Genomic DNA, 26,016 nt, shown 5'->3' on the forward strand with positions numbered 1-26,016 from the left:
ACTTTAAAGCTAGCAAATGTGGCTTTAAATCTAGCAAAATTGCAAGTTTGTATCTAGCAAATTTGTGACTTTAAATCGAGCAAATTTGCCACTTTGAATCTCGCAAATTTGTGAGTTTAAATTGAGCAAATTTGCCACTTTGAATCTCGCAAATTTGTGACTTTAAATCGAGCACATTTGCGACTTTAAATATAGCAAATGTGTGACTTTAAATCTAGCAAATTTGTGATTTTAAATCTAGCAAATTTGTGACTTTAAATCTCGCAAATGTGCAACTTTTTATCAATGGGAATAATATCTCATCTCTAAAAAAATCTATATTTCAACCTAGCCCTTATGCTCTTCCGTAAAGATCTGACTTTATAAAATCTTTTTTTTTCTTCTCAAAAAGAAACTTGGCTTTTTGTTTAAAGTAACAATTCGTTTTTCAAATTAAATTTAAAATCTCCTCTCTCTAACAATCAATTGGTAGCGTGAGGTTAATTGTCTCATCTCATCTCATTTTCCATACCGCTTATTCCTCATTAGGGTCGCGGGGGGGTGCTGGAGGCTATCTCAGCTGTCTTCGGGCACGAGGCGGGGGACACCCCGAATTGGTTGCCAGCCAATCGAGGTTAATTGTTTGCTTTTTAAAATATTTTTCAAAAGGAAAATAATGTTTTTTTTTGTGAAAAAATATTTTGAGTTTGTTGTTTCAGAACTGATTTATTTTATTAAAAAGACTACTTAGTAAATGTCATGTTTTTTTACAGGCATCATTTTCATAGTAATTTTTTTGTTTGTTTTTACAATGACATAATAACAACAGACAACGGGTAGAATATTTTTAACCAATGTCACTTTTTTTTACTTAAAACAGAACAGTGTGTTCACTGAAAAATCGTGACAGAATTATTTTGGGCAAATCCCACATCTTTTTGTGTGGAGAAAAAAAATGGGATTTTGGTGGTACAGTAATCCCTTGCTCCTTTGTGGTTCGATTATCGTGGCCTTGATGCATTGCTTTTTTTTTTAGAACAGTTAGAAAAGGGAGAACATGGTCACATTGAGCATCATCTGGTCAAGACATCAAAACAAAACATCGATCACATAACCATCTCAATAAGACATTTTACATTTCTTGCAATTCTGCTGATGCAAACAAACAATGACAAGAAAAAAAAGAAACAGATTATAGTAATACAAATGAAAATAATGAATAATAGTAATTATAATAGCAATCATTAACAATTTTGGTCTTGAGTGGATTGGGTTAACTTAAATATCTTTATAAGTACTTAGGTTGCTGTAAAATTTTCCCAGGTATCCCATAGTCTCTCAAATTTCTCTCGCTCGCCTCGGACAATGAAAGTCATCTTTTCCATTTCATAAATTTCACCCACCACCTTAATCCAGTCTTTGACTGTTGGGGGTTCTTTTGTTAGCCATCTCCTCGTGAGTGCTTTCTTGCTTGCTAACAGAACGATGTTGTATATGTATTTCTGGGCAGAATTAAGAATTAAATCAGATTCCAGTCTCAGATACAGGGCTTCAAAGGTTGGAGGAACCACTTTTCCCACAATCCTACCCACTGTCATTCTTGTTTCTTTCCAGTATTTGGAGATGACCGGGCATTCCCAAAAAACATGATAATGTGACGCTTTGTTGTTGCCACAGGATCTCCAGCAAACTGTACTTAATCCTTGCGCATGCCCTCTAAAAAAATCTGACGATGTTCTTCCACCCAAATTCTTTCCAAGAGTGGGCAAATTTACAATTCCATTGCCGTGCTGTTGTTCTTTCCCTTGCTTCCTGTTGGATTGTAATGCCTCCCTCCGCCGACCACTTGTGCTTTATATACAGTAAAGTCTCGTTATATCGATATTCAAGGGAGTCCGAAAAAATATCGATATAACCGGGACTACCGATATATCCGACCCTGTTTGCATGTAATTTTCTCCGTGCGTGCATAGAAATAGTATCGATATAACCAGGACTATCGATATATCCGATATCGATATAACGAGACTTTACTGTATATATATATGTTATTTATCCTCCTTCCAATTCCTGCAACTCTTTGCATATCTTTGATATAATTCCTCTTCCGGGTTTTGACATATATGTTAATAGGAATATCTTAATTAAACCGAAACCACTTTGTTGGACGCATCCTTTATGTAAGTTTCTCTCTAAGTAGTGTCTTAGTTGAAGATATCTATAGTAGTCGTGATTACTCAAGCCGCAAGGCCCCGGCGCATATTTTTTTGTACCTAAAAAAAAGGCCACAAATGGCAGCGAAAGTCACTCGAGTACAGTACAGTGATACCTTGGCTTACGAACGAGCCCGTTCTAACAAGGAAATGGCAGCTGACTTTTTTTTGTCCTCTATTCCCCACCCCAAGTCTTCGGTTAAAGCCGTATGTGATTGGTCAAGAACGCATCAGTGATGAAGGGTTAAAGAAACACAGAGCTGCAAATGAAAATGGATAGGCAGACGACAGAGAGAGAGTGAGAAAATGGATCAAAAACAGTGAATTTTGGACTCTTTTCAACTTTATTGATAGTTCAAAGGCAAAATGTAGACTGCAAGGTTAAAATATCCCATGAATCAGGCTCCACAAATAACCCACACAAGCCATCTGTACACTTGATGCAAAAAGCTATCAAACCAGCTAAACAGAACACAATTGATGAGGAACTAGGTAAAATTATCGCAGAGAAAGCACGGCAACTTCACTCGGATATCGTCAAGAGGCGACCTGGAAGTTTACCTCGTACAGGTATTCATAGTGTCATTCGTCATGGTGAGGCAGCCAGTTCTGACGATAAAGCTGCAAAAGCTTACAAGGAATCATTCGTCAACAGGGCCACTCCATCCCATCTAGCCATCAACAACCATCACAAAGCTAAATAAAACGACTTTATTATACAGTAGAGTTTATTACTTTAAATACAATACCATAGCACATTTATTATACATAAAATAAATTACATTTTATGTAGTTTTAAGGCCGAGAAAATTACAAAGATGAAAAATATCTTACGGGGACCTGGGAACGGATTATTCTCATTTTAATGGTTTCCTATGGGAAATTAATGTTTGGGATACACTATTTTCTCCATACACAGTCTGGAAAGCAATTAAGTTCGTAAGCCAAGTTATCACTGTACTGTAACACAACAGAGGGTTGAAAAAAACTATGTAGCCGGCACAGTCTGACATCGGAGGATCTTTGCTCAAAAGAAAACACATCGGCAAAAATGACATATTACAAAGTTCCTCACCCGTTGTACATTGTCATCTGAGCCTTCTGCAGGACCCTTGACGCCTTCTGAAACTTAATTTATACAGTAGCGTAGTACCTGTAAATATTATACTGCAGATAGTGTGTGTTGATAGTGGACTGTTTACTTTATTGCATTAGAGTTTTTTACTGTACTAGAAACATTTACTGTGCTTCTTTATGCATGTCCTGTACTGGTGTTCCGCAAAATTTGCCATTATAAATATATTTTTTTGTATTCATACACATGTAACTTTACCAATCTATTTAGGTTTCACTACATTGCGGTTTTTCATCTATCGCGGGCGGTCCCGGGCCGCATTGACCGCTGTAAACGGGGGATTACTGTAGTTGAATAGTAAACGAAAGCAGCAATGAGGAACAAAAAAAAATCTGTTATAAACGTGATCCTTGATGTCATCTAAAGTTAAAGTTAAAATGAAAAGGCTTTAACGGAAGCACTAAATACAAAATTGTAGTGAAGTAGAAATACAATTTGGTCCTTTGGGGCCAAATATTAGCGACATGAATAGAAGACTTGTTGATACCGATTATTTCCTGCCAATAAATATGCAAAAAACACAAATGTTAGTTTTCTTGCTGTGATGGCGTTATAGCGTGACCGCAGTTTGTTTTTTTAAAGGCACATTACAAAAAGAGACCACGTTGACGCTAAACTCGCTCTTGGTTGATCACACCTGCGAGTCGAGTCCGTTGAGCACTCTTTTGCTTCCGGGTGTGCCATTACGCTCACGAATTACGGCGCTCCTCATTGGTCGGCTCTCTTCTTGGCTTTCGTCCTCTTGGTGGACGAGTTGGTCTTCTTTTCCGGGCTGGTCCAGGATGCTCAACAGGGCCTTGTATAAGAACTCCAAGTGGTCCTGCCGGAAAATACAAACAGCCAATACATGTAAGCGCTCAGTCGTACAGGAGCAGTCCATTGATGAAAAGGTTTCTTCTTTGAAAGAAGTACAGATTTTCATCAACTAACAGCCAATCGCGTTCAAGCAAAGCCACGTAGCAGCAAATGACATTCAGCCTTATTAAAACCAGGAAGTGTGTTGGTAAATGGTCGGCTGTCGGTAAAACTTAAAACTGATTTGCGAGCACGTCAATTGGAAAAACAAGGTATATAATATTACTGGGGGAAAAAAAGTCAGAAACGTATGTATATCTAATAATATTACATTTAATTTCTAAGAGCCTTTCAAAACTCTCAAGGTCACTTTACAGTCAGAGGATCAGTTTTTCTGCGGGTGTACAGCGGCAGCCATACGCGCCAGCGTTGACTCAAACCGGAATAACTCAATTAGATAGAAAGTTAGCTAGCTAGCTAATAGATAACTAATAGCTCGCTAGCTAACTAGTTAGCTAGCGAGCTATTAGTTATCCGTAATTATTATTATTAGTATTATTTTTATTTTTATTATTATTAGTTATTAGTAAGCCGTGCGTATTGGGTCAGCAGAACGACACAGTAATAAAAATTGATAATATGAAATATAAAATGAAAAAATGACACTAAGAGTTATAAGATTTATAATTGAACTGTAAGCAGTTTGGTATATAATAGTATTCAATCGAAAACGTTCTTTAAAAATAACTCATTGACATAGTATACTATTCTGTCGTTTAAACCTCGCGTCGGCCATTTTGAATGCTTTTCGAAATAGACAGAGAACAGCCCCCAGATCAATTTTTCATAAATTCGTTCAATTTTAGTGGGGAAAAAAATCTAACATATGTATTTCTAGGTAAAATATGTTTACTAGTTCTTTTCACACATACAGGAAAACGTTGTTTTCGACCACAATTCGTTACAGAAACCTGTTCAAAAACAGATTCTAATCAATGTAATGAATGTCTGCTTTTTTTAATCGTGATTGAACTGTAAATGCCGTTTATATAGACTTGTCTAAAGCTGCTATCCCATGGTTGACCAGCAGATGGCTGTACTTTATTTTTTTTCTTCTTTTCCTTTTGGCTTTTCCCTTCAAGGGGGTCGCCACAGCAAATCATTGTCCTCCATCTTGAGAAGTTTGATCTGCATGTTTGTTTTGGACAAGCTTTTACGTCGGATGCCCTTCCTGACACAATCTGTATTTATCCGGGCTTGGGACCGGCACAAGAAGACATATGTCCCTTTGTGGCTACAGAACAAGCAACTCGCTCAGTAAAAGGCTCCCAAACGCAAAATGGTAATCGGCACAGCAACATTCAAAAAAGCAAAAGCTATACTCACCATTTGATGGCAATGCTCTGATCTTACCGGGAAATTGGCATCTCTTTCCTTACATTACATCACAAACAGAACTTCAGTCCTGAGAGAGCTACACCGAAAATGCAATTTTAAATAGGTATTTTGAGATGGGATTTGAAGGTGGGAAGAGAATCAATGTTACACATGTTGGGAGGAAGTGAGTTCCAGAGTTTGGGGGCAGAGCGGCTGAAAGCTCTGTCCCCCATCGTGTTGAGACGTACTTCATTTCTTTGACATTCATTATGTTGGTTTGTTGTCATTTCCAGTACAGGTTGTACTTTCCCGCTTCTTTACTTTGTTTCCTTTTACTGAGAGGACGGTGAGAATGGACATGCTTTATCGCTGTACTGTTTAGCAATGAAAAGATTAAAAAAATAACTCGAAGATCAAACCTTCCATTTCGGAGTGGCAAGCGGACAAAATGGTTTGTACGATTTTATTGCATACGTTTTATTTCATTGATGTAAAATTCAAGTGTTTATGTGTAATTAGTAGCTATATTTTCATGCTTGTTTGTAGTTGTACGCTGGTGTGGGTGATTCATGATGCAAGTGAAATCACATTAAAGAATTAACCATCTGTGCAAAGAACCTTGCAGTCCTCGCATGTTTCCAATGCAAGCACATGAACAATACTAACACGTAGACTCACAATGTGAGTGACGTATGAGGAAGCACAGGGTGAGTCGAGTGTTGCATTCAGCTGCGCTCAGTTTTGTCCAGAACCTATTTCGGGTTTTACTCGAGGCATTAAAAAAAAAAAAATTGGTTGAAAACCAAATTGGTCGAGAAGCAAGGTTTGACCGCTGTTAGCAAAATGAGCCAAAAGGCTAATACAGTGATACCTTGGCTTACGAACTTAATTAGTTCCCAGACAGAGTGTGTAAGGTGAAAAGTGTGTATCCCAAACATTAATTTTCCATAGGAAACCATTAAAATGAGAATAATCCATTCCCAGCTCACCCAAAAAGATATTTTTCATCTTTCTAATTTTCTAAGCCTTAAAACTACACAAAATATACCTGATTTTATGTATAGTAAATGCGCTATGGTGTTGTAATTAAGGAAATAAACTGTACCGTATAATAAAGTCGTTTTATTTACCTTTGCGATGGTCGTTGATGGCTTGATGGAATGGAGTTGCCATCTTGAGGAATGATTCCTTGTAATTTTTGGCAGCTTTATGGTTGCCTCACCATGACGAATAACACTATGAATCCCTGTACAACGCTTAAAGTTCTCGAACCATCCGTGGCTGGCTTTGAAATCATCAATGGATGATGAACTTCCAGGTTGCCTCTTGATGATATCCGAGTGACGTTGCCATGCTCTGCGATAATTTTACCTAGTTCCTCATCAATTGTGTTCTGTTTAGCTGGGTTGATGGTTTTTTGCATCAAGTGTACAGATAAGTTGTGCGGGTTATTTGTGGAGCCTGATTGATGGGATATTTTAACCTGGTAGTCTACACTCTGTGTTTGAACAATCAATAAAGTTGAAACCAGTCCAAATTTCACTGTGTTTTTCATCCATTTTGTCACACACTCTCTCTGCCGTCTGCCTATCTATTTTTATTTGCAGCTCTGTGTTTCTGTACCCCCCCCACCTCACTGCTGCGTTCTCGACCAATCACCTGCGGATTTAACCGAAGACTGGGAGCAGGGAATAGAGGACAAAAAAAAGCCGTCTACCATTTCCTTGTTAGGAGAACGGGCTCGTTCGCGAACGACACATCACTCATTGTGGCACTCCGTGTGTATCCGGAAAAATAGTTTGTATGCCATGATTAAATTCTGGTGAATTTAACATTCGTAAGCTGAGACATCACTGTAGATTGTAAATCTAAAAAAAACTGTGAGTGAATTTTGCGTTTATTGCTCACACGTGTGTGGAAGGTTCCGGGCCTGGCGAGGTTGATCATCCTGGCAGCCCCGAAGATGTCGACGCGCTGCCGGTCGCTAAGCTGGTCCATCAGAGACCACAGCGCGCTGAAGGTTCCGGCGGTGACTCCGCCCAGCCTGCGGCAAAAAAGTCAGCAAACTTTTTCTCGGCCAGGCGGCGAACAAACGGGTGGCGTACCAGTCGACCAGCACGGTCATCCCATCCTTGGCGCAGTTCTCATCCCGGATCAGTCGGACCAGGAGGAAGGCGTCGCTGATGGCGGCGTCGGGGTCGGGCCAGCGCGGGGCGCGGTACAGGCGGACCTCGGCCACAAAGTCGTCCTGAACGCAAGTAAGATTGCATTTTTCTTTCTCCTCTCAGCTTCATTTTCAGACGATCAAGCTTTGGATGATTGACGACATTTTGATTTTCTCTCTTCCATTTGTTTAACGTTAGCTTGTCCTACTATTAGCGCTCAACTGGTCAGTTGTATTGCAAACTCAATTTTCAAAACTTTTGACCTGATTTAGTTTTCTTTCGTTGTGATGAAAACACCTGTGCTTTGTTGAAAGCTTTGTTACAATAATAATAATAATAATAATAATAATAATAATAATAATAATAATAATAATAATAATAATAATAATAATAATAATAATAAATTTCATTTCTAAGCGTAAGCGTATATATATATATATATATATATATATATATATATATATATATATATATATATATATATAAATATATATTTACAGTAAAGTCTCGTTATATCGATATTCAAGGGAGTCCGAAAAAATATCGATATAACCGGGACTATCGATATATCCGATATAACGAGACTTTACTGTATATATATATATATATATATATATATATATATATATAATAGATAGCCAGCCAGCTGGTTATGTAACCAATAGATAGCCAGTTGTCATTTGGACGCCATTTGTAGCGAGGTACCTGCGCGACCTGCACGGCCAATTGGTGAACGAGCAACACGTCCTCGTTAGCCAAGCAGATGACATTCTCGCACGTGTGAGAGACTGTCATGGTCTCCCATCGGAGTGACTCGCCTTTCCCCGGCCAGAACGCGCACCAGTCTGGCTCCTCCTCTTCATCCTGAGCAAAAACAACAACAACAAAAACAAAAAAACGGTTTAATCGTTCGTAACCCCAGGCTCTACTGTAGCGCCTAATGTGCCTTCTACAGTGATACCTCAGCTTACGAACTTAATTGGTTCCCAGAAAGTGTGTGTAAGGCGAAAAGTTTGTCTTCCAAACATTTCTTTCCCATAAGAAACGATTAAAATGATAATAATCTGTTCCCAGGTACCCATAAAACATAATTTTCGACTAAATAAGACTTAAAAATACACAAAATATACTTTTTTATGTTGAATAAATGTGTCATTGTATTGTAATTAAAGAAACAAAGTGTACTGTATTATATAGTAGTTTTATGGACCTTTATGAATGTAGTTGTCAATGGATGACGAACTTCCAGGTTGCCTCTTGATGAAATCCGAGTGAAGTTGTGTTCTTTCTCGGCAATAATACCCTCACTCACACTGTCCCCTGCTAGCTGCTTTTCATTAATCCAAATCAGCAGAAATTTTTGTTTTGTGTCCTCTTGGGCTTAACACTAGCCTGTGGTGGGGTCTTTTTCGGACCCATAATAGCAATGTGAAATGTAAATTTCTCCACTGCGAGACTAATAAAGGCAAATCCAAATCCAATTCAAAAGTAATCCACTCGATAACAAACCACACACTCAAAGAAAGTGGGTGTGGAAAACTAGTCCGCCTACCACCGTGGCGCCGTTCGACCGTGTGGTTTGGTGTTCATCCACCGAAAAGTAGTCTGTTAGAATTGGTTATATACACATGCTAATAACATCCTATGTTATTTCATTTCTACTTATACTTATCAATTAGTAAGTCCATATATGTATGTAGTTTAGTTTTCTGTATATGTGAATGAGTATACATGTACTCAGCTTGTACTTAGTATAGAAATCTAGCTATCAAGTTTCAGTTTTATAATAAATATTCATGATTGTATCTAGCAGATGATAGGTCTTTTCCAAAGTGACATCACTCCTGTTGTTTATAAATGCTTGAGACGCTCGCTTGAGCGCGCTCTTGCATCTCTGTCCCTTGGCCTAGTTTCTCCCATGGAGAACATCCTCTAGCTGCCTGATAATAAATATTCATTTTTTTGTATATCACCTTGCTTCCTGCTGATTTAATATTTAGACTATACAAATGGAGAGCTGAACCAGGAAGAACAACATTTAACCCACCATTTGGTGCCGAAACCTCGGCTGGCAGACGCAGTGGCTGGAAAAAGGAGGGGGGTGGGATTTTTTTTTCCTGCCTATTTTTGAAGACAAAGAACTCCTGGTCCTGCTGTGAAACACTGCTACCAGACCAGCCGCTGTACATTTGTGAAGTAAGTGTGATATATATAATAGATGGATATAAGCATACAAAAGATGAATTAAATTTTTGATTTGTCCAACTGTTTGACAATCCTGAGGAATACCTGTGCTTTTACAAAAAAAAAACCTCAGGTTCAAGGAGGAACTAGAGTTGTAATTGTCACGGAGAACACATTATTGTGGGGGGCTTCTGATTTTTTGTCTGAATCTGGAAGCTAAAGTTCCGGAGTGGGGTGCATTGCATTGCATTCTGCTGCTAATTAATATGGATTAATTAGCAGAAAAACTGTGCTTTTAAAAATCCTGACTTTAAAAATCCTGACTTCTCAAATTCTTTTGTACCTTGACGACATCTTACTTGCCTCACTGACTGAAGGAGAAAACAGGGGTGTATCAATCGCTTTGTTCCAAAATCTAGAAAGTACAGGTAACAAAGCTTCTTTGACTATGGCACAGTTTTGCCAAAAAGAAGCTGAATTTCTCGGAAATTAAAAAAAAAAAAAAGATGATGACATTTCTACGACCTGACTTAAAAGACACACCTTTACCTGACAGCATCCACCTGTATGTTGACGGCTCTGCATCTAGGTCAGATGGCTGGAAAAAGGAGGGGGGTGGGATTTTTTTTCCCCGCCTATTTTTGAAGACAAAGAACTCCTGGTCCTGCTGTGAAACACTGCTACCAGACCAGCCGCTGTCCATTTGTGAAGTAAGTGTGATATATATATATATATATATATATATATATATATATATATATATATATATATATATATATATATATATATATATAATAGATGGATATAAGCATACAAAAGATGAATTAAATTTTTGATTTGTCCAACTGTTTGACAATCCTGAGGAATACCTGTGCTTTTACAAAAAAAAAAAAAAAACACCTCAGGTTCAAGGAGGAACTGAGTTGTAATTGTCCGGCAAATCCAAAAGGCAAATCCAATCCAATTTGATGACAATGAGGTTAAAATCTTAGCGAAAGAACATAGATGGCTTGAAAGGGGGGTAAAAGAAGCGATTCTCATAACACAACTAAATCCTTCATTAAACCGGTCTGGTGGGGTGAGGTTCAATTTGGATCGTTCATACAATAGCCTGTTTAAGCAACACAGGTTAGGCAACATTTGCAATGCTGATGAGGTGATACCGGTGGGAGTGGGGCAAATAGGCCAGTCGTTAGTCAGGAATGTAGGAACAATCAGTGTGGCCACAGGGAGTGGTCCTCTGCTCCCCCCAACCTGAGAGTAGGGACCTATCATAGCTGTGTCCGGCACCGCCATGTCTGGACATTAGGGATATATAAATAGGGCCGATACGACCAGTCACACTTTAGTTCGCTGACGAAGCCTCTTGGATAGGAGGCGAAACGTCTGACACCTTCAAGAAGTACATATGACGGCTGAAGAAACCTTCTCATCAATGGCGAGAGCTGCATATTTGTTAATATCTTTGCATAGACCTGATCAACATTTTCTGGTTCTTCATAATGCTTCGAGAGGAGAGATTGTTCCAGGTTTAGATACCATTTTGGAACCTGAAAACCAAGTTATGACCGAGAGCGAGTTGCGATTACCGTTATGCATTACAATGTACAGTACGAGTCAAAATTTGGGTTTTATAGACGAGGATAGATGTTTATATGTGCTACCGCTAAACACTAATGTCATTGTTTTGCCCGTATCTTCACATCTTTGGTGGTTATGCGGTTGAAAAGTATATTCTTTTATTCCTCCGCGAGCCTACGGTTTGTGTGCACCTGTTACTGTAACTGACAATACTTTCATCATTACCAGTCGTCCAGTGCACCATCATGTGAAGAGAAGAGTATCGTTTAAGCCCCATGATTCGATTTGGGGAACTGATGTTCCAGAACAATTCAAACATCATAGCACAAGTAGTAAGACATTGTTAGCTCTTTTTCCGTAAATTGAAGTGGTAAAAAAAACATGCTACGAATTGAAACAATTGATTACAGATTTCAAGTGTTTGTAAATGCCAGCTTGAAAGTGGATGAAATGCAGAACACCGAAATTGCAGCAATTAGGCAAATGGTGTTGCAAAATAGAATGGTTTTAGACCTTTTGACAGCCCCACAAGGGGGCGTCTGTGCTATGGTGGGTGACACTTGTACGTATATACCTGAAGAAGCAAATTCCATAAACATGACTAATGCTTTGTCTGTTATCAGGGATCTCAGAGATGCTATGGCCAAGGATTGGCGGCCTGATCACTCGTGGAGCTTTGCCATGCTTTTCGAGGGCCCTTGGTGTATGAATTTGCTTAGACTGTTTATGCCTGTCGCGATCGTGATTGTACACCATAGCCAGAGTGTGGTTGCTCCCGCCAACACGGAGAGCCGAGAAGGAATTTTTCCTCGTCATTATTTTAATTGGATTGGATTTGCCTTTATTACTCTCGCAATGGAGTAATTAAATCTCACAGCAGTAAAGTTACAACAGAGGTTTTTGCCTTCTCCATGGTAAAGAATGGTTCCCTGTGCTGTTACTTATGACGTTCATGCTGAAAACCGTTTTGGAGATGCATGTACTGATGTTTTTAATGTGTAAACAGGAGGGAATGTTAGAATTGGTTATATACACATGCTACAAACACCCTATGTTATTTCATTTCTACTTATACTTATCAATTAGTAAGTCCATATATGTATGTAGTTTAGTTTTCTGTATATGTGAATGAGTATACATGTACTCAACTTGTATTTAGTATAGAAATCTAGCTATCAAGTTTCAGTCTGACTGTTGTTTATCAATGTTTGAGACGCGCGCATGAGCGCGCTCTTGCCTGTCTGTCCCTTGGCCTATCTTCTCCCTTGGAGAACACCCTCTAGCTGCCTGATAATAAATATTCCTTTTTTTGTATATCACCTTGCTCCCTGCTGATTTAATATTTAGACTATACAAATGGAGAGCTGAACCAGGAAGAACAACATTTAACCCAACATTGTCCGCCAGCCAGGATTATATGCTTGCGAATTTAATGTTCGTAAGGCGAAAGGTTCATAAGCTAAAGTGTTCGTACATTGAGGTAACACTGTATTTGGAAAAATTTGATCTATTTATATATTGTATAGTCAAACCTGGGTTTTCGACCATAATCTGTTCAAGAAACCTGTTCGAAAACCAATTGGTCCGAAAACCGAAACATTTCCCATTATAATCAATGTCATCAATGTCTGCTTTTTTCAAAAATAATTTTGATCGTGATTCACAATACAAACACGCCGACTCACAATGAGATGCAACACGAGGAACTGACGTAGAACCCATTTTTGGTTGTGAACCGAGGCATAAAAAAACATTTTTGGTCAAAAACCGAATTGATCAAGAACTCAGATGTTGGAAAACCAGGTTTGACTGAACAGGTAACATGCGAGTTACGACTGGCGTGAGTTACGACCACCTGTACTTACGACCATGACCGCCAGGCTCTTATTTTATTTATTTAATTCTACGCCTACGCGCAAGCAGCCGGTAATGCGTACTACAATTTTGGCCAGCCAGCATGTCACACATTTGCACAGTAATGCATGACTACACTCAATACAGTAGTAATACAGAGCAGATACCGTCTAGGCGCTCGAGAATCAAAACAATGGCTTCAGATTCGGAGAAGATGTTTTCTTGTTCTTGTTCTTCTGAAGAGGAAAGCATAAATGTTTGCAATTGATTCTAGGAGTCCTCCCATATCAATTCGAGCCGTCAATGACAGCAATGTAGCACCCAGAAAAAGCAGAAGATTGCGCCCAAGCTCCGTTGGAAATGGGCTGATTTGTCAGCTGGGAATTTGTGTCAGCGAATATCAAATAGTTGTCTTGGTGCAACACACAACGATTCACCATGGCGTTATTTATGTGTTTTCCTTCTAATTTCGCCATCAACACGGATTAACACGAAGTTTTCAGACTAAACAAAGTACCCAAAATGCATTGTATGTCGCTTTCTCGGTCAGGGCGGTCCAAACGTGACGTCACATGGGGATCGTCATCAACTCGAAAACAAGACTTCATATATTCAGCGCAAGTCTTAAAACGTAAACTATAGCTATATGCTGTGGAATCTTTGTAAAATACGCTCAGTCGAAGTCATTTGAAGTGATTTTATAAATTATGGACATAACTTGTTCGGAGTATTTCCGGCCCAAACACTCCCTCCAAATGCTCCTGGCCCGGCCCCTCTGTCAAATTTTAGAACCCAATGCGGCCCGCGAGTCAAAAAGTTTGCCCACCCCTGGTCTAGGCAATATCTCCTGTAGTACTGTACACTGCTTTTTTCCGAGCGTGTGTGTCAGGCGACCTCTTCTGGCCGTTAGCAGGGAGAGCCATTTTTCAACATAAAATGATAAAAACGACACTAAAAGATCAGTATAAAATGTATAAATGAACTTTACAGTCAACAGTTTTGTATACATTACAGGTACAGTTATACAGTCATAATCATCAATGATACGAAAAATAAAATGATAAAAATGACACTAAAAGTTATAAAATGTATATATGAACTGTAAACAGTTTGGTATATAATAGCATTCAATAGAAAATGTTGCTTAAAACAACAGATTGACATTGTATACTAACTTCCTCGTCATTATTTTAATTGGATTGGATTTGCCTTTATTACTCTCGCAATGGAGTAATTAAATCTCACAGCAGTAAAGTTACAACAGAGGTTTTTGCCTTCTCCATGGTAAAGAATGGTTCCCTGTGCTGTTACTTATGACGTTCATGCTGAAAACCGTTTTGGAGATGCATGTACTGATGTTTTTAATGTGTAAACAGGAGGGAATGTTAGAATTGGTTATATACACATGCTACAAACACCCTATGTTATTTCATTTCTACTTATACTTATCAATTAGTAAGTCCATATATGTATGTAGTTTAGTTTTCTGTATATGTGAATGAGTATACATGTACTCAACTTGTATTTAGTATAGAAATCTAGCTATCAAGTTTCAGTCTGACTGTTGTTTATCAATGTTTGAGACGCGCGCATGAGCGCGCTCTTGCCTGTCTGTCCCTTGGCCTATCTTCTCCCTTGGAGAACACCCTCTAGCTGCCTGATAATAAATATTCATTTTTTTGTATATCACCTTGCTTCCTGCTGATTTAATATTGAGACTATACAAATGGAGAGCTGAACCAGGAAGAACAACATTTAACCCAACATAGTCCGCCAGCCAGGATTATATGCTTGCGAATTTAATGTTCGTAAGGTGAAAGGTTCATAAGCTAAAGTGTTCGTACATTGAGGTAACACTGTATTTGGAAAAATTTGATCTATTTATATATTGTATAGTCAAACCTGGGTTTTCGACCATAATCTGTTCAAGAAACCTGTTCGAAAACCAATTGGTTCGAAAACCGAAACATTTCCCATTATAATCAATGTCATCAATGTCTGCTTTTTTCAAAAATAATTTTGATCGTGATTCACAATACAAACACGCCGACTCACAATGAGATGCAACACGAGGAACTGACGTAGAACCCATTTTTGGTTGTGAACCGAGGCATAAAAAACATTTTTGGTCAAAAACCGAATTGATCAAGAACTCAGATGTTGGAAAACCAGGTTTGACTGAACAGGTAACATGCGAGTTACGACTGGCGTGAGTTACGACCACCTGTACTTACGACCATGACCGCCAGGCTCTTATTTTATTTTTTTAATTCTACGCCTATGCGCAAGCAGCCGGTAATGCGTACTACAATTTTGGCCAGCCAGCATGTCACACATTTGCACAGTAATGCATGACTACACTCAATACAGTAGTAATACAGAGCAGATACCGTCTAGGCAATATCTCCTGTAGTACTGTACACTGCTTTTTTCCGAGCGTGTGTGTCAGGCGACCTCTTCTGGCCGTTAGCAGGGAGAGCCATTTTTCAACATAAAATGATAAAAACGACACTAAAAGGTCAGTATAAAATGTATAAATGAACTTTACAGTCAACAGTTTTGTATACATTACAGGTACAGTTATACAGTCATAATCATCAATGATACGAAAAATAAAATGATAAAAATGACACTAAAAGTTATAAAATGTATATATGAACTGTAAACAGTTTGGTATATAATAGCATTCAATAGAAAATGTTGCTTAAAACAACAGATTGACATTGTATACTAACTATCATGTCATGTAAACGTCACGTCGGCCATTTTGAATGGATTTCAACTTAAGACCGTTTGACTTACAACCGTTTTGTCGGAACGGAACCCGGTCGTAACTCGGATGTTACCTGTATTTATCCGTCATACTTTATAGGCCAGTCCTTCAAAATGTTGTCAGGCATGAAACCGGCCCGTCGGGGAAAAAAGGGTTGCGGACCACCACTGCCTTATACAAAAGGTATAAAGAACCTACTTGAATGAGTCCCGGTAGCGACACGATGTCGCGTACGTTGTTCTCCCAAATCATCCTCCAGAAGTCCTTGACGGTGCCGGGCAAAGGATTCTGGGTAATAATGAACTCCTTGCTCTTCCTGTAGCCCTGCAAGCACAACGACATGGACAAAACGCAAACGACAACGAAATGGGGACATGATTCTTCAAATCAGGGAAGTGAAAATCTCTCGTTTGTTATTTAATGGGCATATCTTAAGCGGTCTTTGTTGACTACAAGATGGTGTTTATCACTTCTGTCACCTTCGGTCAGGTTAGAGAGGTCAGGTGGTGCGAGGTCAGTGAAACATTTGAAAAGAAATACTGTGCTACCTCAGCTCACGAACATAATTGGTACCCAAAAAGTGTGTGTAAGGCAAAAAGTTCTTCTGCTAAACATTTATTTCCCATAAGAAACCATTAAAAGTGAGAATAATCCGTTCTCAGGTCCCCATTAAACATAATTTTCTACTAAATAAGCCTTAAAACTACACAAAATAGACCTTATTTTATGTATAATAAACGTGCTATTGGATTGTAATGAAATAAATAAATTGTACTCTATAATAAAGTCGTTTTATTGACCTTTGTGAAGGTCGTTGATGTAGTTTCCTCTTGATGTTATCCGAGTGAAGTTGCCGTGCTTTCTCGGCGATAATACCCTCACTCATACTGTCCCCTGCAAGCTGCTTTTCGGTCATCTAAATCAAAGGAAGTTTTTCAACCTCTTTGTTGCCTGAGACCGTTGCTTAGACGACACAGAAACACCCTTTGCCACATGTAGCAGTTGTCGAATTAGCATCCTGGTATTGGGACGCTAAATCACACAAACGCACACCTCGTTGGTGTTTTTTGATGATCTCCTTCTTCTGCTGGACCGTCATTTTCTTGGGCTTAACACTAGCCTGCGGTGGGGTCTTTTTCGCTCCCATCAGAGCAAAAGTACTCCACTCGATAACAAACCACATCAGCACTGAAGGAAGGGGGGTGTGGAAAACTAGTTCGTCAGCCACAGTGGCGCTGTTCGATCATGTGGTTTGGTGTTCATCCGCCGAAAACTAGTCCACCAGCCACCTTGGCGCTGTGTATTTCTGTTCATCCGCCGAAAACTAGTTTATTAGTCGAGACTATATGCGCGTGAATTTAATGTTCGTGAGGCAAAAAGTTCATGAGCGAAAGCATTTGTAAGCTGAGGTATCACTGTAATAGGATCTTGAAAAGTCCAACTCGAAAATATATAGGGAGTCGGAAGGGATGCCAGAGTAGGAGATACAGTATATGCTCCCTCTTATGAGTACCAGTCAAGAGGCCAGCAGCAGCATTCTGGACCAGCTGGAGACGCTTCATGGAGGATTGGCTGACTCCAAAGTAAAGTCAATTACAGTCATCGAGCCGAGATGTGACAAAAATATTTTTATACAGAATTACTATTTTACTGTCACCTGTTTTACACCCAAGAGGAGCCCGTGGGCTCCTCTTGGGTGACCTCTAGACTCCAAGCTAGTTAGCTAGTTAGCTAGTTAGCCGACAATGTTGTCTTAAACTGTCCGAGCGAAATAGACAACGACTTACAAGCATATGGATGAAAACTGACCTAGCCACAAGCCTAAAAAAATGTTTGCGTGGCCTTACCGTCACATAGGACGCGTTGATGTAATCGGATGTGTCGCCTGCGGATGACGACAAACGCACTCTTGACCTTTCGACTGCAAAAAAGGTACAAAAGATCATCACGGCGGATAGGAAATGGAAATGTTAGCACTTGCGCTATGCTAACTGCGGCAAGCTCACCCGGCAGTAGCGAGTCGCTTCGGTTCTTTTGACGGTTGCCGTCGTGGAGTGCGGTCGCCGAGTCGTCAACGTTTGTCGCCTCCATGCTCAGCAGCTGCAAATGTGGAATGAAACTGGGTCGGTAAAACATTGACCTTTTGCCAACGACGGAGGCGTTTTGGCTCGAGTTCGGGAAACAGAATCTTGAAAAACGACACTAAAAGCGTCCGTTTGCGTCACCTCGAACTGTTGGTCCAGCGGCGCGTTGCGGTCATGCAGCGGAGTCAGCAGGCACTCCACATAGGTGTGAAGCCGTGACGCCGCCACTTCCGTATCCCCGCACAAAATGGCCTCAACCAAGGCGTCGTGGATGAACACGTACTGCTCCTAAGGGGAGAAGACGAAAGACCGGCTGGGTTATCGGATGTCCCGCTTGGTACCAAAGTTTTGAGCCATGAATTTGACACGGATACGGCTTTGGCGTCCTGATGCATGAGGCAAAGCGGTGCGACTGCCGAAGATGGAAAAAAATGTATGTCCGCTACTTTAAATTGATTTTGGAATGGGCTTGTCGACAAAATCTTCTGGAACGTGATCCAGATTTGTCACATTTCATGATACGCCTAGCCAGAAGACATGAACAACATGGAAAAACCATAAGGTGAGAAAACGGGAGGACGAGATGGACAAACAAGAGGACCCGAAACGGAGACGATGAAAAGTTATGTAGAGAAAATGGTAAGATGGGTGCATGAAAGGTCTACCAGGTGAAAGGATGTAACCTGCGTCTGGACCAGGTAGTTCCTCTGGGTGCGGATGTGTCGGAGGAATCCGTCCACGTCCACGGCGTCCTCTTGCTTCATTTGCCTCAGCATGCTGTCCAACACCAAGTAGGTGCCCGTTCGGCCCACGCCGGCGCTAAATGCACGCGCAGGAAGTGGGAAATAGACTTTGTGACCTTGCCACCTGCTTCAAATGTTGAACTGTTCCGCTAATGCCGCCCGGGCTTTGGTTGGATTCTAAACCTAAATCTGAAGCGCTCAAAAACTTGAGCCTCTTCATCTGGCATGTGATTTCATAGCCGCGCGACACCACTCACTCCAACAAAAGTTCCGATTTCGAGGAACCCTTTGGGAACTTGAGAGACCAGAAGCCCCTGGAGTCCCGTACCTGCAGTGGACCGCCACGGGGCCCATATTTGCTGTTGTGGCTCTCGATGACTCGCGAATGAAGTTAAGAAGCGGGAGGGCATGGTCAGGCACGCCCATGTCCGGCCACTGCGTGTAGTGGTACTGCGTGACAACTCTCTCCTGGCCTAGCTTCGAACCCTGCAAGTGGACAGTGGGCGAGGTATAAACAGCAGGTCAAAAACCAGCGGCCCACTACGCGTGGCAGCGAGCTGGACCTTTTTCGCATGTGTGTTGGTGACGCCAAAGGTTCGTCGAGTGTAGTGGGCCAGCTCTCGGACGCTCTTAAGCGCTACCGTCAAGCCACCGTACTCCTCGGCTGCGTCGCTGGGCCAATACTGATCGCACTTCCTCTGAGGGCAGACACAAAACACACTCAAACGGGGTCGAAGGTCCAAGTCAAGTCTCAAATGTCTCGTCAGAACCATCGACTAGCCTACTCTCCAGTCTCAAGTGAATCCTAACTCTTAATATCTAAGTTTGCTTGTTATTGTCCTGTCCCGTTGTCCGAACTTTAACGTTTGCAAGTTGCTAATGGACCGAGTCAAGTCTCAAGTCTATGGAACCATCGACTAGGCTCCAAGGTTAAGTCTCAAGTGAATCTCAACTCTAAATCTGTAAGTCTATTGGTTATTTTCCAGTCCCGTGGTCCAAACTTCAATGTTTGCAAGTTGCTAACAGACCGAGTCAAGTCTCAAGTGTCTCGTCTGAACCATCGACCAGCGTACAAGGTAAAGTCTAAAGTCTCAAGTGAATCTCAACTCTATATCTCTAAGTCTGCTTGTTATTGTCTAGTCCCGTTGTCCAAACGTCAATGTTTGCTAGTTTCTAACAGACCGAGTCAGCGTTTCGGACCACTCACGCGTCCCTTTTCCAGGAGGTTGGTGATCATCACAATGACGCCAACGTTCTGCTCCCAGATCATCCGCCAAAAGTCGTTCGTGCTGGACTGTAGAGGACCCTGAGCCGCGATGTACGCGTGCCGCATCTTGAAGCCCTGGAATGCCGACATTTGGTAGGGATTTTTTTTTTGTCATGGCACAGCTAACCGACAGTCCAGTAAACTTACCAATAAACCGAACCTCTGCCTTACTAACTGTGTAACAGAACTAGATTACAAACCAATTGTTAGCTAGTTAGACATTCCCGACTGACTGACCAAAGTCGGAGGTAGGTGGGCCTTGTGGATTTGAAAGACGGATTCGGAAAAGAGTGTGAAAACGGGACAGCAGAGGATCAAAGGCGAGCGTCTTACGTACGTCCACAAAGTTGGCGTTGATGTAATCTCGACAGCGTCCGTCCTTGTCGGCTGCGGCCGACAACAGCCGCACTCGACTGTGATCGACTGAAATGAAGACAAAAGGAAAAAACACTTCAAGATAAAGGTTGGATTTCGTTGACAGAGTGGGCGAAACCCTCACGGGCCGACGGCGTCTTAACGAAAAAAAAAACTTTGGATTTGCAGACACCACAAAAATCATCGTGGACTATAAAACTCCAAATCTAAGCAGCTTATTCGTTAGAGGCCGTCTCCCATACAATGGACAAAAACCGGCAGTTGTGACACTGTCGGACTCTCGCATGGAGCTGGAATATCACTTTTCATATACCGGTAACATCCGAGTTCCGACCGGGTTCCGTTCCGACAAAACGGTCGTAAGTCAAACGGTCATAAATCAAAATCCATTCGAAATGGCCGACGTGACGTTTACAACAATATACAGGTAACATCCGAGTAACGACCGGGTTCCGTTCCGACAAAACAGTCGTAAGTGAAATGGTCGTAAATCGAAATCCATTCAAAATGGCCGATGTGACGTTTACACGACTGGAAAGTATACGATGTCAATCTGTTGTTTTTAAGCAACGTTTTTGATTGAATACTGTTATATACACAACTGTTTACAGTTCATTTATAAATTTGATCACTTTTAGTGTCATTTTCTATTTTATATTATCGATTTATATTTTATATTTAGGTTTCATATCGTGGGTTGAAGAAAACACGGCAAGAATTTCTGCCACCAGGCAGTCAGGAGACTCAAGTCCGTCCCAGCCCTGCCCCCCCTGCTCCTTCGCACTGCCACACTCACCGAACTCTGAGTACATGCTACATGATGTACTATCATCCTGAACTCTATTTCTCTTTTTTTCTGCAAGACCTCACTTCAACCTTTTTTTGTTTTTGCATGACTACACTACGTCACTTTACAAACGACACTAACTCACTTTACATGTATTGTCAATTGTCTGTCTTTTTTAGCCACATTATAAGTGAGTCCGAGATGACAGTAATTTAATCTGTGCTGTAATGTATTAGCATACAGTGAGAACTCGGTTTACGAACCCCTTGGCTTACAAAATTTTCGGTTTACGAACGTTACATTTATGAAAATTTTACCTTGGCATACGAACTATTTTTCGGGATACACACGTAGCTGCCACATTGAGTGATGTGTCGTTCGTAAACGAGCCCGTTCTTCTAACAACAAAATGGCAGCTGACTGCATTTATTTCTCTATTACCCGCCCACAGGCTTCGGTTAAAGCCACGTGATTGGTAAAGAACGCAGCAGTGGGGGACGGGGTTACAGAGAGAGAGACAGTGAGGCCGTTCTCCCAAAAACAAAATGGCGTCTTCGGTTAAAGCCACGTGATTGGTCAAGAACACAGCCGTGGAGGTATTAAACATTAAGGAGACAGGCAGACAGAGAGAGTGAGAGAAAACACACACACACGAAAGGGAAATGACAGATGAAAAGGTTTCTTCAGTCGTCATCTGTACGACTGAAGAAACCTTTTCATCGATGGACCAATCCTGTACAACTGTGACATTACACAGACGGGAGATGACTGAGTTTTAAACCAAAAAACAAAAATGAAAAATAAAAGAAAAAACAAAAAAAAAATTAGAAAATGGATAGAAAACAGTGAAATTTAGACTTGTTTCAACTTTCAAAAGCAGAGTGTAGACTGGAAGGTTAAAATATCCCATCAATCAGGCTCCACAAATAAACCGCACAAGTCATCTGTACACTTGATGCAAAAAGCTATCAACCCAGCTAAACAGATCACAATTGATGAGGAACAAGATAAAATTATGGCAGAGAAAGCACCTACAAGGGATCATTCCTCAAGATGGTGAAAGAAGAAGGTTACGTTCCTCATCGAGTGTTTAATGCTGAGGAAACCGGACACTCCATTCCATCAAGCCATTAACGACCATCACAAAGGTAAATAAAATGACTTTATTGTAGAGTACAGTTTATTTCTTTGATCATAATACTATAGCACATTTATTATCCATAAAATAAGGTATATTTTGCGTAGTTTTAAGGCTTGGAAAATTAGAAAGGAGAACATTACGTATGTTTTATGTGGACCTGGAAACGCATTATTGTCATTTTAATCTCATTTTATATTTTGTGTAGTTTTAAGGCTTAGAAAATTAGAAAGTAGAAAATTACATATGTTTTATGTGGACCTGGGAACACATTATTCTCATTTTAATGGTTTCCTATGGGAAATTAATTTTTGGGATACACACTTTTCGCCTTACATACTGTGTCTGGGAACCAATTAAGTTCGTAAGCCAAGGTCCCACTGTATTTGACAATAAAGCTGACTTTGACTTTGAAGAATACAGTATTATTACAGTATTAAGGCAACAGATACTGTAGGTAAAAATACAAAATCTGTATACTGTAGGTGCAAATACAAAATCGCTCTTCCTGATAACGGCTAGAAGAGGTCGCCCAACACACACGCTCGGACTCAGGCGGACGCCAGAGGGAAAAAAACAGCACACAGTACTACAGGTGATGTTGCCCAGACGGTATCTGCACTGTATAACTATTGTATTGAGTGTAGTCACGCAGTAGCGTGTGCGAGTGTGTGACATGCTGGCTGGCCAAAATTGTAGTACACATTGCCTCCTGCGCATTAATTACATTGCCAGGTGTAGAATTAAAAATAAAAATAAAAAAAGGGGTCTGCCGGTCGTAAGTACGGGAGGTCGTAAACTGCGCCGGTCGTAACTCGGATGCTAAATGTATTATATTTTCCATGAAGGTTTTCAAATTCGGAAACAAAGAAGAAGAATATACGGGACACCCTGACTTACACGCGAGAACGTTACTGTATCGGTTCCTGCTCTTGTTGTCGGGATGGTTGGACGTCTCCGAGGTCATCGTCACGTCCGTCTTGCGAGCTTGCGCCTCCTTAATGGAAACGCGAATGAAAAAAACGAATCAATCCACCAAATGAAGCATCTCGTTTTCTTTGTTTCTTTGCGAGAACAAATGGATCGGCGCCGGACGCTCTCTGTAGTATCGGTCAATGCTACTGATCCAAAACCATGAAATTGAGTTCCCTGTAACTTTGGATTACAAACAAACAAACAAACAAACAAACGCACATGCAGACAGTCACCAGGAGGGGGCAGTCTTACCTCATAACTTTCCTTGAGCAGCTAGCCAGAACCAAGAATAAGGGGGGGACGGATGGCGGGGCAGGAAAGGTAGCGGGGCAGCAGGGCGTTACCATGACAACACAAAAACCGACAAGCCCAATTGACATGAGGACCAGTGACAACAAGGCACAGTTGGACCAAAGCAAAAAATACAAATAAACTTGACCAGACCAGACTAATGAGGAATAAACGGTACGGAAAATGGATAGATGGAACTTGACCAGACTCAATCGATTCACGGCAGTTGTTTTGATCGGCGTTTTGACGACTTGTTAGATTTTTACGATGAAGCTTATTTCGACAACTTTTTCCTGAATGTCAAACTTTTAAAAAAATGAAATGCATAAATACAATAAATGTTTTTCCTGACATATGACTCACGGAAATACAAATTTCAAACAAAAAAAGTGACTTTTACGAAAATAATACAGTCAAACATCAGTTTTTGACCATAATCCGTTCTAGAAATCTGAAAACCGATTTGGTCATAAACCAAAACATCACTTCCCATTATAATCAATGTAAATATTTGTAATCTGTTCTAAGATTTAAAACAAAAAATTGCTTACTAAAATCATTATAATATTATATATAAGTCAAACCTAGGTTTTCAACCATAATCCGTTTCAGAAACCCGTTTAAAAACCGACTTGGTCATAAACCAAAACGGCAATTCCCATAATTATCAATGACAATATTTTTAATCCATTCCAAGTCTGGAAATCCACTTTTTTTAAATCACTTTTAACCATTTTAGAGCATCTCAGCCAAACACGTCTGCTTCTTCGTAAAAACAAAACTTTATTTAAAAATACTAATGCGCCGGTCACAATGAAACGCGACACGAGGAAGTGTCGAGTGGTGCATTTAGATGCGCTCACTTTCATTGAGAGACGGATTTCGGTTGTTTACCGGGGCATAAAAACCCCAAAATTTTTTGGTGGAAACCGAATTGGACAAGAACCGAGACATTCGAACACCCAGGATGGACTGTACGACTCATTTCCCTAAAATACACACCTTTATTCTGAAAATACACACAGTTTCTGGAACATAACTTTTTTCAGAAGCATCCAAAACCTTTTAAGAGAGATGTTTTCAAGCGAGGACAAAGGCATGACACAAGCAGGCGTCATGTGTGTTCACGCACGCGCTCACATGAGCCTTTTTTACATGCAAAAGACGCAACCAAAAGATGTTTGGGGGTACCTCAAACTTTCGCTGAAATCCGCCCATTCTGTGAAGCTCTGCCACGTGTCGGACAAAGTCTTGTGCAGGAAGTGCGGATTTTGGGTCTAGGAGGCAAACTGGACGTCAAACATCTTTTGGGGATCCGCTTTAAATCCGGCTAATTGCCTCCGAGGTTACCAGATGTGAAAGCGGACTCCTCGCTGATGTGGGGGCCGGGGCCTTCATCCACGTAGAAATGCGCCGTCTGGAAACACATCCTGGAGACCAAAGTTGCAAACAGGCTAGTGCCAACTCTTGGACCCAATAGAATAAAGAACCGTAGACCACAAACTCACCTCCAGTAGACAAAAATACCGAGGAGGACGGCGAGTCCGAGGGCCGTCAGCGTGGAGATGACGGCCAGGGGGACCACCACTTTCCTCTCGCCGGCCCTAACGGAACCCACGCGAGATTCGTGGCTGCTGTTGCTCACGTCTGCACACAAATGCGGCGTGGTTACGCTCAAAACCTGCAAAGATACTCGCGTACGCCAGAAGATGCTAAAACGTCCGCTGTTGGCCTTCCAAAAAGAATGAAGAAAGACAATGACCCCGCCAGAAGAAGCTACAATGAGAAGATCAAGAAATCCAAGATGGACTAAAAGACGAGATGATGTAGATGCGGATGACCGGCGGATTTTTCACAACATTCGGAGAAGTCAGAGTGACTTTGAGGTTGTGACTTTTGGTGATGTGTTTCCGATTTTAAGCATAGTGATACCTCAGTTTCCGAACGCTTTAGCTCACGAAACGTTCTCCTTACGAACATTAAAATTGCGAGAATATAATCTTGGCATACGAACTAGTTTTCGGCGGTCCAACCAACCCACACGGCCCCACGTTGGCTGGCGGATTAGTTTTTGTCACCCCCTTTTATGAGTGCAGATGTGGTTTGTTATCGAATGGAGTACTTTTGCTCTTATGGGAGCAAAAAAGACCCCACCACAGGCTAGTGTTTAGCCGAAGAAGACACAAAAGAAAATTACGGTCGAGCAGAAGAAGGAGATCATCGAAAAACACCAACGATGTGTGCGTTTATGTGACTTAGCGTCCCAGCACGTTGCCGTGCTTTATCGGCAATAATACCCA

The 26,016-nt window shown here is 40.8% G+C and overlaps 1 protein-coding gene across 3 annotated transcripts in view; it reads right to left on the reverse strand.

The window, feature by feature from the left end:
* Positions 1-675: 675 nt before the first annotated feature.
* The window catches only part of LOC148898432 (receptor-type tyrosine-protein phosphatase gamma-like), a 73,295-nt gene continuing 47,954 nt past the window's right edge, over positions 676-26,016 (reverse strand). For all 3 annotated transcript variants that reach the window (XM_088997647.1, XM_088997646.1, XM_088997645.1), the window contains 18 exons: positions 25,225-25,363; positions 25,067-25,146; positions 24,908-24,993; positions 23,678-23,698; positions 23,351-23,447; positions 20,488-20,573; positions 20,091-20,225; positions 19,447-19,581; positions 19,212-19,369; positions 18,824-18,959; positions 18,282-18,428; positions 18,063-18,156; positions 17,904-17,977; positions 16,255-16,380; positions 8,370-8,528; positions 7,605-7,747; positions 7,408-7,543; positions 676-4,147 (listed from right to left, as the gene is read on the reverse strand). In XM_088997647.1, coding sequence (XP_088853773.1) covers positions 3,959-4,147; positions 7,408-7,543; positions 7,605-7,747; positions 8,370-8,528; positions 16,255-16,380; positions 17,904-17,977; positions 18,063-18,156; positions 18,282-18,428; positions 18,824-18,959; positions 19,212-19,369; positions 19,447-19,581; positions 20,091-20,225; positions 20,488-20,573; positions 23,351-23,447; positions 23,678-23,698; positions 24,908-24,993; positions 25,067-25,146; positions 25,225-25,363 — 2,141 coding nt within the window. In that variant the 3' untranslated portion in view covers positions 676-3,958. The remainder of the gene's footprint in view (positions 4,148-7,407; positions 7,544-7,604; positions 7,748-8,369; positions 8,529-16,254; positions 16,381-17,903; positions 17,978-18,062; positions 18,157-18,281; positions 18,429-18,823; positions 18,960-19,211; positions 19,370-19,446; positions 19,582-20,090; positions 20,226-20,487; positions 20,574-23,350; positions 23,448-23,677; positions 23,699-24,907; positions 24,994-25,066; positions 25,147-25,224; positions 25,364-26,016) is intronic.

Source organism: Hippocampus bargibanti, linkage group LG05 (assembly GCF_051943395.1).
Source record: "Hippocampus bargibanti isolate YZ-2025 linkage group LG05, ASM5194339v1, whole genome shotgun sequence".
In the NCBI taxonomy this organism is placed as follows: domain Eukaryota; kingdom Metazoa; phylum Chordata; class Actinopteri; order Syngnathiformes; family Syngnathidae; genus Hippocampus; species Hippocampus bargibanti.